This window comes from Mycotypha africana, assembly GCF_025528875.1.
Source record: "Mycotypha africana strain NRRL 2978 chromosome Unknown BDF20scaffold_2, whole genome shotgun sequence".
In the NCBI taxonomy this organism is placed as follows: Eukaryota; Fungi; Mucoromycota; class Mucoromycetes; order Mucorales; family Mycotyphaceae; genus Mycotypha; species Mycotypha africana.
The window spans coordinates 2,122,858-2,138,898 of NW_026515726.1; the positions used below are offsets into that span (position 1 = coordinate 2,122,858).

A 16,041-nucleotide genomic window follows, 5' to 3' on the forward strand; every position below is an offset into this window, starting at 1 on the left:
TAAAAGAACTCAAAAATCTGAATGGCTGTTTGTTGGTTTGTTTAGACGGCTTAAACCATGAGATCATCGTAACAGAATGGTGGCAGCAATAGCAACAGATGACTTTTGAATAACGTTTTGTTATCAGGCTGTTTTTGCCAATAGAATTTGCGTTTACGTTCAATAAAAGCAACCTCAGAACCTACTGCTATCTTTGGAATTGCCCTGCATGAACGTGCATTGTCTACTCATTTCCGTGCTGGCAGATATATCTTGAACTTTATTGATAAATCCATTACATTCTGCACGTAGATGAATTTCAGACCTGATTCAACAATAACTACGGAAGTTGAATCAGCAGAAATTCTAACAATAAGTATTACATGCCAATTTGTTCAAGGGATGCTTCACATGGTAGGAGTTATAAAAGCATGTATCTGCAATGTTTAAACAATCGGTGCAAACCGTTGTGTACAGTGCCTGTCCAATTTGTGAGTTTGCTAAGGAGGGAAGGATCTAGTGTCGTTCCGATGGTATTGTAAATCCAGGCTTACTGCTTTTAAATGACGAGCGGCTAAGACGGTTGGTCCATATTTACCAGCTTATGATCGTACCTTGTACGTTTTACAACATCTCGTCTTCTTTTCAAAATAATTTAACCTTTGAAATGAGTTTCAAGTTTAATTGGTATGTTTTCCCATTCAACCTTGTTAAAAGTCAGATCAGACTGCTTAACCAACTCTTTCAAACATTGTGAAACTACATTTGAGACAAAAAAAGGAATTACAAAGCTGAAAAGTGTGTCAATTTAGCGGGTCTTACCATAATCGTATGGAGAAGTTCATGCTGAAAGGAGTTCTATGTTAAGTATTAGCAGTGAGCTTCCACTACGCTGTCAGATAAACAAGAGATATCCAAATTACACTGTCAAAATATATAATAGAGCTACATTAATTACTCAAAAAAAAAAAAAGAAAAAGATTCTATTTCTTTGGAACATACTATATCTTTCATTTTCGTTCCATGAAGCTTTTAAAAACATGTTGAGATTACTGTTACTAACTGTATTATAATGTTTGCTTTGATACTGCAATACAAATTGTACCTTTGATTTAGCAGTAGTAACACTTTGTAGCCGTCAGTTCTTATAGCTATTGCAAATTTGACTGATGAGATAATCGTCAAAGAAGCATATCTGCAGAGCTTACGGATCTCTTTTTTTATCAGTTTGACAGAGACAATTCCCCTCTTTATCAAAGCACCAAAGTTAACATTACTGATCGCTATAATATTTTTGCGTGAGAAACCATTGTGTCCTGAGGAGCAGGGTGGGGGCTGTGGTGTGGTGTGCGGAGTCTTTTATTTGTGCTCGATTGTTCGCTGTACTTTTGACAATTGTGAAAAAGAGGCAGTTTCTCCATCAATTGAAGTAGGAGGATCGTACTTGAAAGGTACAATGTATGTATACCAAGTGTATTACTGAAAAGCATCTGCCAAATCTTTCAAAGGCTGGTTTAAGCTTGGTGATGTTGAATGTAACTTCATTTAAAGACTGGAAACAGTGTAAGCCTGCAATGGTTCATTATGTATGCCGAACATGAATATAATCATCAAACAACAGCTAACTTTGACTACAATCGACAACATCAATAAAAAAGCGCGTTTGACAGGACAGGTCGTTCTCTGCTTTCATGATATGATTTCACCATGGTGTAGAATTTTAAATTCAAATTTTAAAATAACAAAATAATTTCATTTCATATAAACGACATGATTTTTATATTGTTTTATAAACATTAGACAAAGTAACTTTCAAACATTATCAACTGAAGGCGCCTATGCTTCTCAAATAATGAATTTAGAGCTTTCCCCACACTTTCTTTCACCTCTTGCCAAGTAACATTGAGCTTCATCTTATAGTTATAAATATTTTCTACATTCCGTCTTTGCGTTTATATAATGACGTAGTTCATTTTGATTATTGAGCCTTTCTACTTTTATTCTTTTTTTCTCTATTTTTATTGTACTGTCTCCAAAGAGAAGGGTTCGATCTTCTATCCGCATAAAACTTTTTTAAATGATTAATTTTTCTTTGTTGAACAGAAAAGGCTGTATGTCAAACTGTATAATCAATTCTGCAGCCTAGACGCGTCTCAAACCAAGGAATGCATTATCTCCGTTTTAAAATTAAGTTTAGAAAGGGAATGAAAAACAAAGGCATCATCTTTTTTCTCTTCCACATATACCTTTTCGTTTTTTGGGGGTTTTTTTTTTTTTTTAACATAATCTATTCAGAGATTGTTTACTTACCGTGCTCCTCCCTTCACGGTTGTGTCATCATTTAGAAAAATAGCTATATAAAATGATATCAGCAAGATATGGAAGAGTGGGCTTGTTATTGTTGCTGCCTATTTGCATTATGCTAATGATATACTATGCCTATAATCCCAATAATTACAACAATGCAACCGTTAATAACAATAGAGTCAAGGGCAAGGGATTACCTACATCGAAAGAGCAGCAAGACGGACAATATAAAAGAGAGAATGCTGCTTTTGTAGTTCTAGCCCGTAACAGCGATTTGAACGGTTTGCGTTCATCGATGCAAATGGTCGAAGATCGTTTCAATAGAAAATACAATTACCCTTGGGTATTTCTTAATGACGTACCCTTCGATGAAAAGTTCAAAGAATGGACAACTGGGCTGGCTTCGGGAAAGACGTATTATGGCGAATTAACCCATGATATGTGGGGATATCCCGATTGGATTGATCAAGACAAGGCTAAACAAGCGAGAGAGAAAATGGCAGCTGATAAAGTAATTTACGGTGGTTCCGAATCCTATAGACATATGTGTCGATTCCAAAGTGGCTGGTTCTTTCGACATCCTTTAATGGATCAGTTTGATTACTATTGGTAGGTTGATCACAATAGTTTTTGTATTTTGCTGATACATTTCAGAATTAACGCAATAATTTATCAGGAGAGTTGAACCTGATATCAAATTTACATGCGACGTAGATTATGATCCATTCAGATTAATGAGAGAAAGGGATTTGAAGTACGGGTTTACAATTTCCCTGCACGAGTACGAAACAACCATTCCTACGTTATGGCAGACCACGAAGAATTTCATGAAAGAATATCCCCAACATATCATTCCTGCTAACAGCTCTGACAGTTTAATGAAATGGATCAGCGATGACGGTGGTGAGACGTACAACTTGTGTCACTTCTGGAGCAATTTTGAAATTGCATCCTTGGCATTTTTGAGATCACAAGCTTATTTAGATTATTTCAATTATCTGGACAAAGCCGGTGGCTTCTTTTATGAAAGATGGGGTGATGCGCCTGTGCATAGTATTGCCGCTGCATTGATGTTGAAAAAATCAGAAGTGCATTATTTCTATGACATGGGTTATTTCCATAATCCTTTCTTCAACTGTCCAAGCGAGCCGAGCTGGTTACCCGCCGAAAAATGTAGTTGTGATCCAACAGAGAGTATGGGTAAAGTATAGCATATAATTACATCAAAGTAGAATTTTTAAAGTGGAGGCTAACTTGGTATATTTTGATAGAAAAACATTGGTGGAGTTGTACTCAAAAATTTTTAGACATCGCTGGCAAAAAGACCAGTGATTTTGTCATTACAACAAGAAATTAAATGAAGTGTACTATTGTAAAGACATCCAAAAAAAAATAAATTATAAAATAGTATGAAATGTAGATTGTAGTGGCCGTCTATACTTATTGTCTTAACAGAAGTGTAAATGTGCAAATTCTACTGAAAATTTCTATTTTCTGCAAGCTCTGTGCTACGATATTTCCGTCATACGGTTCACAGATCTTTTGCATAAATGGGTGGTAGCTGGTCTTGGTCTATAAAAGTCAGCAGCGTTTGCTTTACTTCAGAGCTAACATTCAAGACAAGTTCTCAGTAATCATGATGCAAGTTGCTATACTAAGTTTATTCTTACCTTGAAGAAACGTTGAATTTGCTCAATGTTGCGGGAGAAAGTAGAGGGGTCAATAACTTGAAGATCATGCTGAGATTAAATTTTGTTTAGTGATACGTTTGTAAATTGACTGTCTTTTTAGCTATCTTGCCTTTCCCTACCTTCCCCATCTTGGTACGTTCACAAATAATTTACTGGCAAGAAATTCTGGATAATTGTCTTGCATTAACTTGATAAGACGATTCGTAGCTTCTTTTGTATTTTGGGTGCGTCCAAATACAGAAGCACCTTTGTAGTCATGTACTTGTATCATGGCATCTGTATGGACAAAATCAATGGCTTGCACGCCTCTTTCCATTAATTGAACTCTCCAACGAATAAATCTATATGCATGTCAAAGATGGATCAATTTATTATCAGTTTGAAAGTCAACAGCATCCTCCATTATGTACTGGAACAATCTATTGCTGCAAACGTCTTACTTATCGATATCCCCAAATACTATATCTTGGTCAATTCCACCATAAAAGTTGTAAGTGACGGGTCTTCCTTCCTTATCTTTGCCGTGAATAAATCCCACATTATCACTAAATACATTTGTATCGAACTCTTCATCCAAAATTCCATCTGTTTTATACTCTTTTCTCCATTTTAAAGTGTTGATAAGCATTTCTTTAGCGGCAGGGATTTCCATATTTCTACAATAACGTATGAGCACATCTTTCTTCACTAAACCGTAAGCTCATTAACACCCTACGTAGACCACGACATCGGTCTTTCATATTACCTAGCCCTTAAAAACTTTATCAGTATAACATCTATGCGTGCATCATCTGAGCTCTTGTCTAAGGGAACACCCCAAAGGATATAAGCATCTTCAGTGCCCAAGGCCTCTTTTAGTATCTCTGGTAAAGCATCCTTTAACTGTTTGACCGCAACAGCTTCTGTAACGGAAAATTCCTCAGCAAATTTATTTTTCTCTGTTACTATAGGTTCTGTTATTGTTACTGGTGTTTCTATAGCTGCCATCTCTTCTACTTGTATAATAGCTTTCTGTAATACAAAAGGAAAGAAACAAAGGAAGGTACTGACAGAAAGAAGACTGTGAGTAATATCTAAAAATATTTTGAGGTCCCGAAATCTTGGATATCGAGTTGGGTGTGTATATAACGTTCTAGAAGCGACAAACATACGAATCACTCTTAATTGCTCCAAATGTCGCATATCCAAGGATTCCTTCAGTTAAAAAATAATGAATTACGATTAAACAAGATTTTTATTGGCAAATAATTTTAACCCCGCATGAGCACATAATCTAGGATTTTTTGCATTTTTTATTCCTGATGGTACTGAGATTGAATTGCCCGGGTCAGAACAAATATAAGGGAAGAAGGGTGCTAAAAAACCTTTTTGATAGTCAATAAAGGAAAAAGGCAGTAGAGAAGGGAAGAGGAAAAGAAGGTAAATCCAGGACTAGATTAGTCCTGAGTGAGCCACTGGACTAACTTATTACCAAGAGTGGGAGTTTCTGGGGGAAAATAATGAATTACAGTTTTTTAACTTATGATTCGGACTTTCATACTGTTTGCTTCAGACGAACAGAATAATGGATTTAAGAAATACCATAAAAACTTTTTAGATTTTAATAATTTCAGTTTGAGATGAATTTTTTAGAATTTGAACTCAGGGCACTATAAAAACGGAGGGGTGACGAGGAAACAAGAGCAATAACCAGCGCGCTTAACTACCCTGTGGAATATGTTAATCATACTATAACGTCAAAAAACTAGTTGAGGAGCGAGATACGCCACTGTCTGTATATAGCAATGATTTTTCAGAACTTTGATGCATGTTGGTAAGAGCCGTCACTTATTGAGTCAGTTGATCGTGATGTTGTCAAAAAAAAAGGAACGCGATATACAATAGAACACACAATGTTCTTTTCCTTTTTGCTTTCTTTCTTTTAGACAAAAGTGGAAAGACAAACAACGCCTCCCAGCTCAGAACGGCCCTTATAAAGGCCCAAGCTGCACATAGGTAAGACTATCTTATTTACGACTCTATCAAGAAATCATCTACGTGCCCTCAGTTATCCACACACTAATACCAATGGCATTGACATACAATGATTCTTCGAGTGCTTCTTCGTCTAAGCCAGTGTTGTCAAAAAAGGTGTAAAAAAAGAAGCTCTCCAAGAATTCAAAGTTGATAATAAAACAACGAAAATGGTTACGTGTCCATCCTGTAAGCAAGCCACACATGCATGGCCTACAAGCAATCTGTGTCCGAACAAGAAGGCAAAAGCACCTATTGATGGTGAAGATGAAAAGGTGGAAATCTGCTTCATCAATGTATATATGACTAGCTGTAATAAATGCAAGCGTTCGACTTTTGGAGAATATAACGACAGCGACGTCAAAGCGAAGAGTACATGCTGTATTGCAGTATAAAACTGTAATACAACTTGGAATCGCGACGTCAATGCTGCCAAGAACATCTTTCAAACGAGACCTACATGTGTGATTGATATCACTCCTTCAGATATCCCTACAGTGTAAGTTGTAATATATTCATAAAGTATAACCAAAGGCCGAATGCTTACTGTTTCGACCTTATTTACTCAACTCACAATTCGATAACAATTTGGGTAATTTTTGTTAAGTACGTCTGAATTTATAATAAAATTTATCTAAACAATATGTAAATTTCTTCTCATAAATATACTCCATTTTCCAAAGTTGCCTAGTAGTATTTCCGATTTTAATCGAATAAAACTGTACTAAGGCGTATTCTGCTTGACATTCTTCATTAATTTGAGGTCGACTCCATTATTGGACAATGACGCTCGTGACGTCTTTCTTTCGCACCTATGGATACTCACTCCTTTTGTTTTTGTTAATAAACTGAAATTAAGTTAAAAGTAGCACTTTTGCATAATAAAAGACTGATATGACCAAGCCACGCGTTCCTCATCGTTTAACTAGAAGGTCATGATCAGCACTTCGCTTCAGTAGACGAATGCATAGAAGAAAAACGTTATAGTACTTAAGAAATTTCACAAAAAAGCAAAGATACCCTTAAAAAAAGGAAGAAAGCGGGTTCTATCGGCGTAAAATTCTTTGTGCCTGTTTAACCTAAAATGGTCTGCAGCCATATTAAGCTTAAGTTACTTCCGTTTGAAATACTGGAGTGCAATTTACCAACCACTTAACCGCATATTAACTACAACGTCACAGCGAAGATCCGGCGATAAATGGCTGTACAAAAATGTACTCCTTTCAACTAAATCAAACATGAGCATGTTTATTAATCAACCGGTAAATGCTATCCGTATGAGCGTATCAGTTAGAATTGTTATATTCATTTACAGTTGTAATTGCAATACAAAATAAAATCGCTGAATGATAAAAATTATCTATTTTTTGTTTGTTATTGTCCATTTTCAACGCTTTGATAAGATGAATATTGAGAAAAAGGGGCGGATGCAAAGATAGATCTTAAGCTTCAAAGCGACGACGATGATGCATTTTACGTGTTTAATTTTTACTCACGTTTCGCGATTTGTTGCGTTAGACGCGTTCTTCCCTAGATTAATAATTGTGCTAAAGGAAATCGCACCACTTTTTTTTCAAAAAAATTCATAAGTGTACTTTGTTTGATTATCTTGGTTGGGACAAGTTTCACTGCAATCTCAAATAATGCCGTTGATGATCGGGAAAATCAAGATTCAGGGCCAAATAAAGCGTAATCAGCCGATTGTTGTACACCAATGACAGACCCCTAAGGTGCCTCTTACTTGTCGAATCTTTGCCAGTGCATGACATGAACACAGACTTTTCTCAAGTATCACAAACGTCAATGCGTTTGTCTATTTCAGTGCTACAGCATCAGTGCTCATTTCTTATCAGATTTTTTTTTTTTCGGAAATGCCTATTTTTGTGAGTAGTGAGCTCTGAGCGTGTATATTTTTTTGCACGCGACGGAAACACGTATAGCGTGGTTTCCATGGCAACGGGCGAGCGAAGATTGAAGTTTTAGCAGCATAAAAGGCAAACTAATCAGATTTAATTTGAGCAGAAACAAAGCCCAAAAGATGGACCATCCAATCAAAACGAACCAAAAGATCAGTTTTTATTGCAGTCGTTCAGCAAATGGCCAGGCCTATTCGGCTGGTTTTTTTTTCAAAACTTCCACTTTTTTCTACTCCTACTCAAATTTGCGGATTCTCGGTGTGTAATCCTATGGCTACAAAATTTTTTTGAATGCATATATAAAGGATCGATTGAAATCGTCTTCATCTTCTTTTTTTCGTTTTCATTCATAAGCAATCTTTTTTTCCTTTCAATCTTATCCATTTTAACAAAAATCTAATAGACCAAAATGACTGTCTTTGATTCTCAATCCGAACTTACTGGTGTCAACTTGCGTAAGTCTATCATGGCTCGTTTGGCCGAGTTAACCACCGATTTGGAACCTGGAGAAGAACTCATCTTGAAGGATAACACCAGACGTTTCTGTCTTTTCCCTCTCAAGTTCCACGAGGTAAAGTATTCTATTTTGTTGGCTGCAATTGACAGCGTTTGTGGGTTACGGAATAGCAATGGATTGTTGACAATGGGTGTTGTTCATGTATAGATGTGGGAAATGTACAAGAAGCACGAAGCTTCTTTCTGGACCGTCGAAGAAGTTGATTTGTCAAAGGATTTGATTGATTGGGAAGAAAAGCTTAATGATGATGAACGTTTCTTCGTTTCTCGTGTTCTTGCTTTCTTCGCTTCTGCCGATGGTATCGTTAACGAGAACTTGGTCCAAAACTTCTGTGACGAAGTGAAGATTCCTGAGGCTAAGTGTTTCTACGGTTTCCAAATCATGATTGAAAACATTCACTCCGAAATGTACTCTCAATTGATTGATACCTATATCAAGGATCCCGTCGAAAAAGAATACCTCTTCAACGCCATTGAAACTATTCCCGTCATTAAGGAAAAGGCCAAGTGGGCTTTGAAGTGGATCTCCAACGAATCCGACCAACCCTTCGGTGTCCGTCTTGTTGCCTTTGCTGCTATTGAAGGTATCTTTTTCTCTGGTTCTTTCGCTTCCATCTATTGGTTGAAGAAGCGTGGTTTGATGCCTGGTTTGACTCTTTCCAACGAATACATTACTCGTGATGAAGGTCTCCATGCCGATTTCGGTTGTCTCCTTGTTCACCATTTGCTCAACCCTCCTCCTCAAGAAACCATCCTCGAAATCATTACTGAAGCTGTCGAAATCGAACAATCCTTCTTCACTGACTCTCTTCCTGTTCGTTTGATCGGTATGAATGATAAGTTGATGTGCCAATATGTCCGTTTCGTTGCCGATCGTCTTTTGGTTTCTCTTGGTTGCCCCAAGCACTACAATGACCCCAACCCCTTCGATTTCATGGAATTAATCTCCCTCCAAGGTAAGACTAACTTCTTCGAGAAGCGTGTCTCTGATTACCAACGTTCCGGTGTCATGGCCAATGCCGAAGAACGTAACTTCTCCTTGGATGCTGATTTCTAAGCAAGTAAATCAGTAATACATCGCATCTCTTTTAGCATTCATCCCTCCCCTTCCCCCACTCATCTCTCACACACATTCTTAACTATTCTATCCCATTTATCCTTTTTATAAATGTCTATAAACATTTGTTATCTATGTACTTTTATCAAATAAACTTTGCCTTGTACCATTTTTATACAACAGCATAAACATTAGATGTCTTTCTCTCTCTCGAACTCTTCAAATTGTGAGATAATGTTGCTTCAACAAGTTACTGTTGATTTTGGATTATTAGCCTGACTTTATGCAATACTACCAAAATACTGTCAATGGATTATTCTTATGTATACCATGAATAAGAAAAATGGGCTTTTACAGATATTGAAGACGGTTTTTGTTACCAATTTCAAAATCACATTTTACTTGATCATTCATTCTCCTTTCATCGTGGCAAGGGAAGAATAGCCTAACGAAGAACACAATAAGACGTTACTAGAAAATGGCTAGCGTACCGCTTTAAGTTTATGGTCACATCCAAAACAAAAAAAAAAAAGAAAAAAAAAATTCACATACGGAAAATTGACTTGTCATCAAAGACATTAGACAGTTTATTTATATACAGAAATTTGGAAAGTGTGCCGTCAAAGTCATTGAATAGTGTTAGGAAGTGAATTACTAAGCATATAATGTCGGGTTTTTAGCAGGGTAAAGAGAAATTATGAACGGGATATTATTGACAAACAGCAGTTAACTATCTAAAGCGTGAATTTACAATTACAAAAAAGGGTAGATGATAAAATAGGAAATAACAAAATTGAAAAGCTCTAACGTTGCTCAGCAACGTTACGAAGAGGATATACAAAGTTTTCTTCCCAATAAGGCTTTTCAATGCCATTACAGCTATAAAATGGGAGAAAAAAAAATGCGTGAGCTGGAATTCATACCGTGAAACAATCTTTCAAATGGAAAGGCGATTTGAATCGACACTTACGATGTAGCAGGAAGAACGTTGAAGGTGTTTTGGATAACAGGCAGCCATTTTTCAGCCATAGAAACGGTAGCGCTATTCAGTTCGTGTTGGAGAACGATATGTCCCGTTTTCTCCTTGCCTTTCTTTTGAGATTTGATCCACTTTTTAAAGTAGCCATCCACGGTTTCAGGAGGAAGATTGCCACCGTTGGGAGCAGGCATGTCCCAATCATTTGTGTCCCAGTCCCACATAACAGTAGTTAAGCCCATTTGCCATGCAATGGATCGGATACGGTCATCCACATCACCTTGAGGGGGACGCCAGCATTTAGGAGTAACACCAGTAGCTTCTTTTACAGCCTTCAAAGACCAGTAAAGTTCGGATACTGCTTCCGCATTGCTCTTCGTCGTCATAGCAGGATGCGACCATGTGTGAATACAGAGAACATGACCATCGTCAAGTGCTTTCTTAGCAGCAGCAGGATACTTAGCAACATTGCTACCAATATACTACAAAAGTATCGCGTGAAAACGTGAGTAAAACTGTCAGTACTTTGCAACATGCGATTTTAGGCAGCTATCTGTGTGCCTTGTCTACTTACGAAAAGCGCTGCCTTTTGGTTGTTGGTATTAAGCATATAGTTGTAAAGAGCAGGTTCAGCGAAGGGATTTTCTGTATCGGCATGTTTTTTATCAGCCTCCAAAAGGTTAAATGGCCCATCATCGAAACTCAAACCCCATTCACCAGCGTTTGGACAACTATGGAGGTCTCCAGGAATTTCAATCTTGGGTGTCAAACAGTTAGTATCAGACCACCAACAGTAAGGATCTTCATTTTCATCTTTAGGCGTCTTGAAGTCTCCATTATCCTTTTGTACACGAACAGGAGCGTCAGGTACCAGATTCCAGTTAATTTGATCAATGACAGCTCGTACTTCGTCACTGGTAGGATCGGGAGTATCCCAAGGATCAGGATAGCCTGACAATTGGTCCAGTGGGAGAGTAGCGCTTCTATTGTAAGGGCCGTAGTTGTACGCATTTATAACATTGCTGGCGGACCCCATTTCGGGAAAGACCGGTGAAAATTGAGGAATATAACTTGTTGAAGTTTTTGTGGGAGCAGCAAAAGCCAGATATTTGCTGGAAGCAAGTACGACAGCACCAAGTGTAAGGAACTTCATGTTTTGATTTGATTCCAAGAAAAAGTCAAGAACAAATACAGAATTGATAAAAATAAAAAGAAAATGGTTTTAAGTCTTCAATAGCAGAAAGAAGCTGTTGATTTCAAAAGTCAATAGGATTGGTACGATTTACGGCTCACTTTTATATACCCAATTTCTTTTCGATTTCCTGCTAGCTCATGTTCATGTTCTACTGGCATATGTTTAAATACACTATAATAAACATTATTAGGTACGGGCGGAGTTTCATTGCCCGTTTGTGAACAGAAAGGACTTTACAAAAATGGCAAGCTTCCTTTTTCGCGAATGTCCCTTTTTGAATTGTAAAAAAATTTGATCCACAACCTTTTGGCTGTGGTTACATTTTACGATAACTACGATGCATCAAGTTGTTACAATGACAACTTGATACGACCAGCACAGCTATGCAAGATGCAGGTTCTCTAATATTAACAGTACGTTCTTATTGTCAGCTGAGAAAGGTCGGTTTTTATGCAATAGAACGATCTATGCAGATTTACGCCCGTATGTTTATTCCATTTTTCAAGAAACACTAGCGCAAAGTATTCCATTGATACGAAAGCCTGATAAACAATATTTACTCTGCCTAAACCATTATGCTGCCAGGAAATCAAAATTTCACATTGGAATAGCTACTCAGACTAAGCATCATAGGGGAACATTTCATAGTACAAGCATGCACAATTAATTGAAGGAAGAAAACGCGTTCCAAACTATGGGAAAGAGTTTACTTCTACTCGATCGATTGTCAATTGTTTTCGGTTCTTTCACTAATGTGCAGCGTTTCCTAGTGTGCCAAAAACACTTTATCTGCGTGTTTGCCTCAACTGCGACTGCAGAGAATTGAAATAAAATCTGGCCGGCAGTAGTCATTATAAGATAAAGTGAATTCTGCAATGCCATGTTACCAACTACCATTAAATACGGTTATTTTTAACAACACAAATTGCGCTAAAAAAGGGAAAAATGTATAAATGCTTAGGCCAACTTTTATATTGATGTAATTAAAGTTAATTTTGCATTTTATCCACGAAAAGTAAACATGGGGACGTGCTTATAAATCTACCGGTTTTCGCATTCTTGCACGTTGGCATGTGGGATGTTTCACGTGGCGACACAGACAAATCTCTATCTAATGACATAGGCTCTTCTTTGCAACTCCGGTATATTTTTTTTTCTTTTTGCTGGTTGAAGTTCTTTGAAAACGTGGGCGCTTTTACGTAGTAAGACAAATATCAACGTCACTACCAACTTCTCAGAGAAATAAACAAGATAACACATGTGCTTTTGAGTTCTCAATGACTTTTTTTGCAAAACAGCGTATGTAATTGATCCAATTGTACGCTGGCACACTCAAACGCGGAGAAACCGGCTTGCTGGCAAAGGCCGTATTAGCCGGTTTTGCTTTGACAATAGCAATGTTGCAATACTTGAGTGTATTACCCTACATATTTTTTTTCCAGTTGAAATAAGCATTCATTCTTAATTCACGCCATAAGCATCATTCCTTATCTCGCATCAAGGGCCCTTCTTCAGAACATTCATTGCTTCATTTTAAGAAACACGCTGGCCTCAGTACATAAAATCCTTTTTAAGTTTCCTTTTTCTTTGTTGATTTGTATTTCTTCAGATATAAGGGGCATAAAAACATCCATGATGCATTTTCCGAATATTGCGGGTATATGTGGCCCAACGAAAAAATAAAGAATAGGCGAACGGTAGGATTTTGTGTTATGAAACTATCCTGCCAATACTTATTTCTCATTGCTTTTTTCGATTTGCAAGTCAAGCGTACTGAAGCAATTATAAAAGACTTTAAGCTGGTTCTGCATACTTGTTAGAACTTTTATAATCAAATCCAAACACCTATACAAGAAGATCAATATACCATAATAGACATACTTGAATGCATCTACACAAAATCATTATTTTCTAAGGATTTGAGGATCGCAAATAGTCTCAACCATGTTTACTACACGCACTCAGCTCCTGCATTAATAATAAAATATAAGAACAATACAAAAACCTCAAATGAAGAATCAATAAAAAGACATTAATTTCAATTAGATATAGCAAAAGACTATACACATATACGAAATAGAATTTAGGAAGGCAACCACGATGAAGAGGCTATTTATGCTTATGTTGTTCCAAAATTTCAGACAAGCCAAGTCAAACAGATCTCTGTAGTACTCTCTTATGGTATTTCACAGTTTTTAGTTTCATTGGACAGAAATATTTGCTTACTACAATATTTGAAAGGGAAGAGTCAATTTAGTGTGATCAGATACATGGAACAGACACATGACGAGTTTAAACAAACGTGAATTATTTGAGAGTATGCAAGATCAAAACAGATTTACACAATATAGGCTACCGATCAAGGCTCATGTCGTAAACATACAACCAAATAGAGAATATATTCTACTATAGTCTATCTGTATTGCATCTAAGATAGTTTACGTACAACCTATTTGACAGAATATGTACAAGCCAATGCACTAAGGGTAACATGAGATGCATCTGACCTTGAAATGAGTGTCTGGCAGGCGCACGTTTATAGCCTAATCAATATCAAAACTGAATATCGAGTATGTGTTATAGAGCCTCTTCTGTTTGTAAAACCCTTATTGTCGTGTACCGGCTCTCGACAATTAACAATCTGACCTTACTGAGTTTTTCTTCCCCCCTTAACCCAGTACGACCCCTCTCAACTTAGCACTTATAAATTGATTATCGCAGTTCTCTCGTTTTGTCAGCAAATTTACACCTTCACTTATTCAACTTTTCAGTATCCTAAATTTGTCATAAGCCCAACAGTAATTTGAAGTTATAATAAATAAGTTTATTTAACCTCGAAGAAACTTATTCCAGATGTTTCTCACAATAATTGTATTTGCATTTTTTAAACCATTTGTCGTGCAAATGGCAATAGAACGAAGAGAAGCAGCTACAGAAGTATTCGCAATGATTTCAAGTTCGCTATACTTTTCAAATAAATCTATTATTTTAAGAGTATCTGTTACAACTTGACTTTTCTTTGCGGTTTCTTTGGGCAGTAGGTGTTCAATGTCCTCTTTTTTCAGCATGCCATTTCCTTCGCAAATAGAATTCGCAATAAGCTCCATTACTTTAGAACCCATCATGCAGCAAGTGTCGTTATTTGATATACTATTTACAAATGTGTAAATAGTATATGGTTGAACTGTAATATCTGCCGTGAAGACACTGTAGCTCCTAGCGAGAGAGTACGTACTTTGCTGGTGGAATTTGGATCGTAGCTGTCTGAGATGCACTAATGGATCAGAAAGCGTCAGCCTATTAGGATCTTTTAATATCCTGGCTGCCAGTTGAATTGACGACGTTGATACAAATATTCGCGTCTTTTTCGACGGAGTGAAATTAAACGTTGATGGCCCTACTTCTGGTGCTATTTTTGAATCGTCAATTCTTATGCTGGAAATGACCAATATGTTCATCGTTTTTGAACCAAGTATTAACTTCTCCGAATTGTCCATGTTGATCTTTGTTATTTTGAGCTTATTTGAATATTGTGAGGATAATTGCGGTATAGATAATTCTTGTGTACTTGATACATTTTCAAAATGAGCGTCGATGGAAGGGTATCTACTATATGACTTCACACCGTTCAAAAGAAGTGCTTGACTACCATCAACCAATATAGCACCGGCCAGCAATTGTGACGTAATCATGAACATATAAGAGCGTTTCCTCCAGTGGCTGTTCAATAAATCAAGATGCTCCTCAGTAATATGTCTGTATTCTTCAAATGCTAAAATTTGGCGATATGGGCTTTTTCTTATAATATCATTAAAGCTTATGTCGTTGGATATATTACTCAAATGTATACAGTCAGTAGACTGAGTAACAGCCTTCTCAACAAGAGTGTCCAATTTTATACGCTTGATTCCTCTGGTCTCAATATCTAAAATACGTTTATGTTGTGATGACGTAGTAAGAGCAGTAACTTCAAGCTTACTATTATCTGTGCAATCAGAATTATGATAAAGGGTGCCAAGTTCAAAGAGGTAATAACATTTCTAATCATCTGATTTTCTGTAACACCATGTTCAGGATATAGCGATTTTATTGCATCATGTAATGAGACAGTTGCTATCGCTTCCGTGTCTGTTGGCACTGGTTCGGTTGATAACTTTAAGACTTTGGAAATATTAGTGAATGTTTCGTCTTGAGTGAATGTGGTTTTTTCATCTTGGCCTACAGAAAAAAAAATTGGTCAAAAAGAAGAAAAATAATGATTATGCAGCAAAAGAAAACTTTGAAATACCATGTTCAATTGTGTGAATCTAAAGTATCTAGATCCTCGAAAAGCTCATAACATCCAGGACATGCAAACTCAGTTGTATATTGGAGATTCTGTAAAATTAAAC

General features: G+C 36.8%; 7 protein-coding genes across 7 annotated transcripts; 3 read left to right on the top strand and 4 right to left on the bottom strand.

Annotated features, from left to right (window-relative positions):
- Window positions 1–2,404: 2,404 nt before the first annotated feature.
- On the top strand, window positions 2,405–3,643 carry BDF20DRAFT_814575 (nucleotide-diphospho-sugar transferase; the record flags this gene model as incomplete). The annotated part of the gene is made up of 3 exons (XM_053076992.1): window positions 2,405–2,895; window positions 2,963–3,486; window positions 3,558–3,643. 3 exons carry the CDS (start codon window positions 2,405–2,407, stop codon window positions 3,641–3,643), a joined length of 1,101 nt encoding a protein of 366 aa, XP_052939405.1.
- A 174-nt stretch (window positions 3,644–3,817) lies between these two features.
- Window positions 3,818–4,964, bottom strand: BDF20DRAFT_904842 (CRAL-TRIO domain-containing protein; the record flags this gene model as incomplete). The annotated part of the gene is made up of 5 exons (XM_053083087.1): window positions 3,818–3,893; window positions 3,957–4,025; window positions 4,097–4,318; window positions 4,418–4,633; window positions 4,723–4,964. 5 exons carry the CDS (start codon window positions 4,962–4,964, stop codon window positions 3,818–3,820), a joined length of 825 nt encoding a protein of 274 aa, XP_052939406.1.
- Window positions 4,965–5,780: 816 nt separating this feature from the next.
- BDF20DRAFT_985412 (uncharacterized protein) lies at window positions 5,781–6,711 on the top strand (the record flags this gene model as incomplete). Its single annotated transcript, XM_053085189.1, has 4 exons — window positions 5,781–5,790; window positions 5,903–5,972; window positions 6,094–6,489; window positions 6,685–6,711. The coding sequence occupies 3 exons, from the start codon at window positions 5,781–5,783 to the stop codon at window positions 6,383–6,385; spliced, it is 372 nt and encodes a 123-aa protein (XP_052939407.1). The 3' UTR covers window positions 6,386–6,489; window positions 6,685–6,711.
- Window positions 6,712–8,187: 1,476 nt separating this feature from the next.
- Window positions 8,188–9,663, top strand: BDF20DRAFT_853493 (ribonucleoside-diphosphate reductase small chain). The gene is made up of 2 exons (XM_053080139.1): window positions 8,188–8,477; window positions 8,571–9,663. The coding sequence occupies exons 1-2, from the start codon at window positions 8,316–8,318 to the stop codon at window positions 9,477–9,479; spliced, it is 1,071 nt and encodes a 356-aa protein (XP_052939408.1). The 5' UTR covers window positions 8,188–8,315; the 3' UTR covers window positions 9,480–9,663.
- Window positions 9,664–10,062: 399 nt separating this feature from the next.
- On the bottom strand, window positions 10,063–11,705 carry BDF20DRAFT_970080 (uncharacterized protein). The gene is made up of 3 exons (XM_053085007.1): window positions 11,030–11,705; window positions 10,450–10,937; window positions 10,063–10,358 (listed from the first exon to the last, which is right to left on the bottom strand). The coding sequence occupies exons 1-3, from the start codon at window positions 11,606–11,608 to the stop codon at window positions 10,283–10,285; spliced, it is 1,143 nt and encodes a 380-aa protein (XP_052939409.1). The 5' UTR covers window positions 11,609–11,705; the 3' UTR covers window positions 10,063–10,282.
- Window positions 11,706–14,478: 2,773 nt separating this feature from the next.
- On the bottom strand, window positions 14,479–14,772 carry BDF20DRAFT_815206 (uncharacterized protein; the record flags this gene model as incomplete). Its single annotated transcript, XM_053077056.1, has 1 exon — window positions 14,479–14,772. The coding sequence occupies one exon, from the start codon at window positions 14,770–14,772 to the stop codon at window positions 14,479–14,481; it is 294 nt and encodes a 97-aa protein (XP_052939410.1).
- A 246-nt stretch (window positions 14,773–15,018) lies between these two features.
- BDF20DRAFT_804306 (uncharacterized protein) lies at window positions 15,019–15,474 on the bottom strand (the record flags this gene model as incomplete). The annotated part of the gene is made up of 1 exon (XM_053076463.1): window positions 15,019–15,474. A coding segment is annotated over one exon (456 nt), but the record flags the coding sequence as incomplete, so codon positions are not given.
- Window positions 15,475–16,041: the final 567 nt, after the last annotated feature.

Bases quoted from the DNA above. Each gene is read 5' to 3' on its own strand.
- BDF20DRAFT_853493 (XM_053080139.1), top strand. From the start codon at position 8,316: ATGACTGTCTTTGATTCTCAATCCGAACTTACTGGTGTCAACTTGCGT. The intron at 8,478-8,570 runs GTAAAGTATTCT...GTTCATGTATAG, and splicing joins TCCCTCTCAAGTTCCACGAG to ATGTGGGAAATGTACAAGAA.
- BDF20DRAFT_970080 (XM_053085007.1), bottom strand. From the start codon at position 11,608: ATGAAGTTCCTTACACTTGGTGCTGTCGTACTTGCTTCCAGCAAATAT. The intron at 10,938-11,029 runs GTAAGTAGACAA...ATACTTTTGTAG, and splicing joins ACCAAAAGGCAGCGCTTTTC to TATATTGGTAGCAATGTTGC. The intron at 10,359-10,449 runs GTAAGTGTCGAT...CCCATTTTATAG, and splicing joins AACGTTCTTCCTGCTACATC to CTGTAATGGCATTGAAAAGC.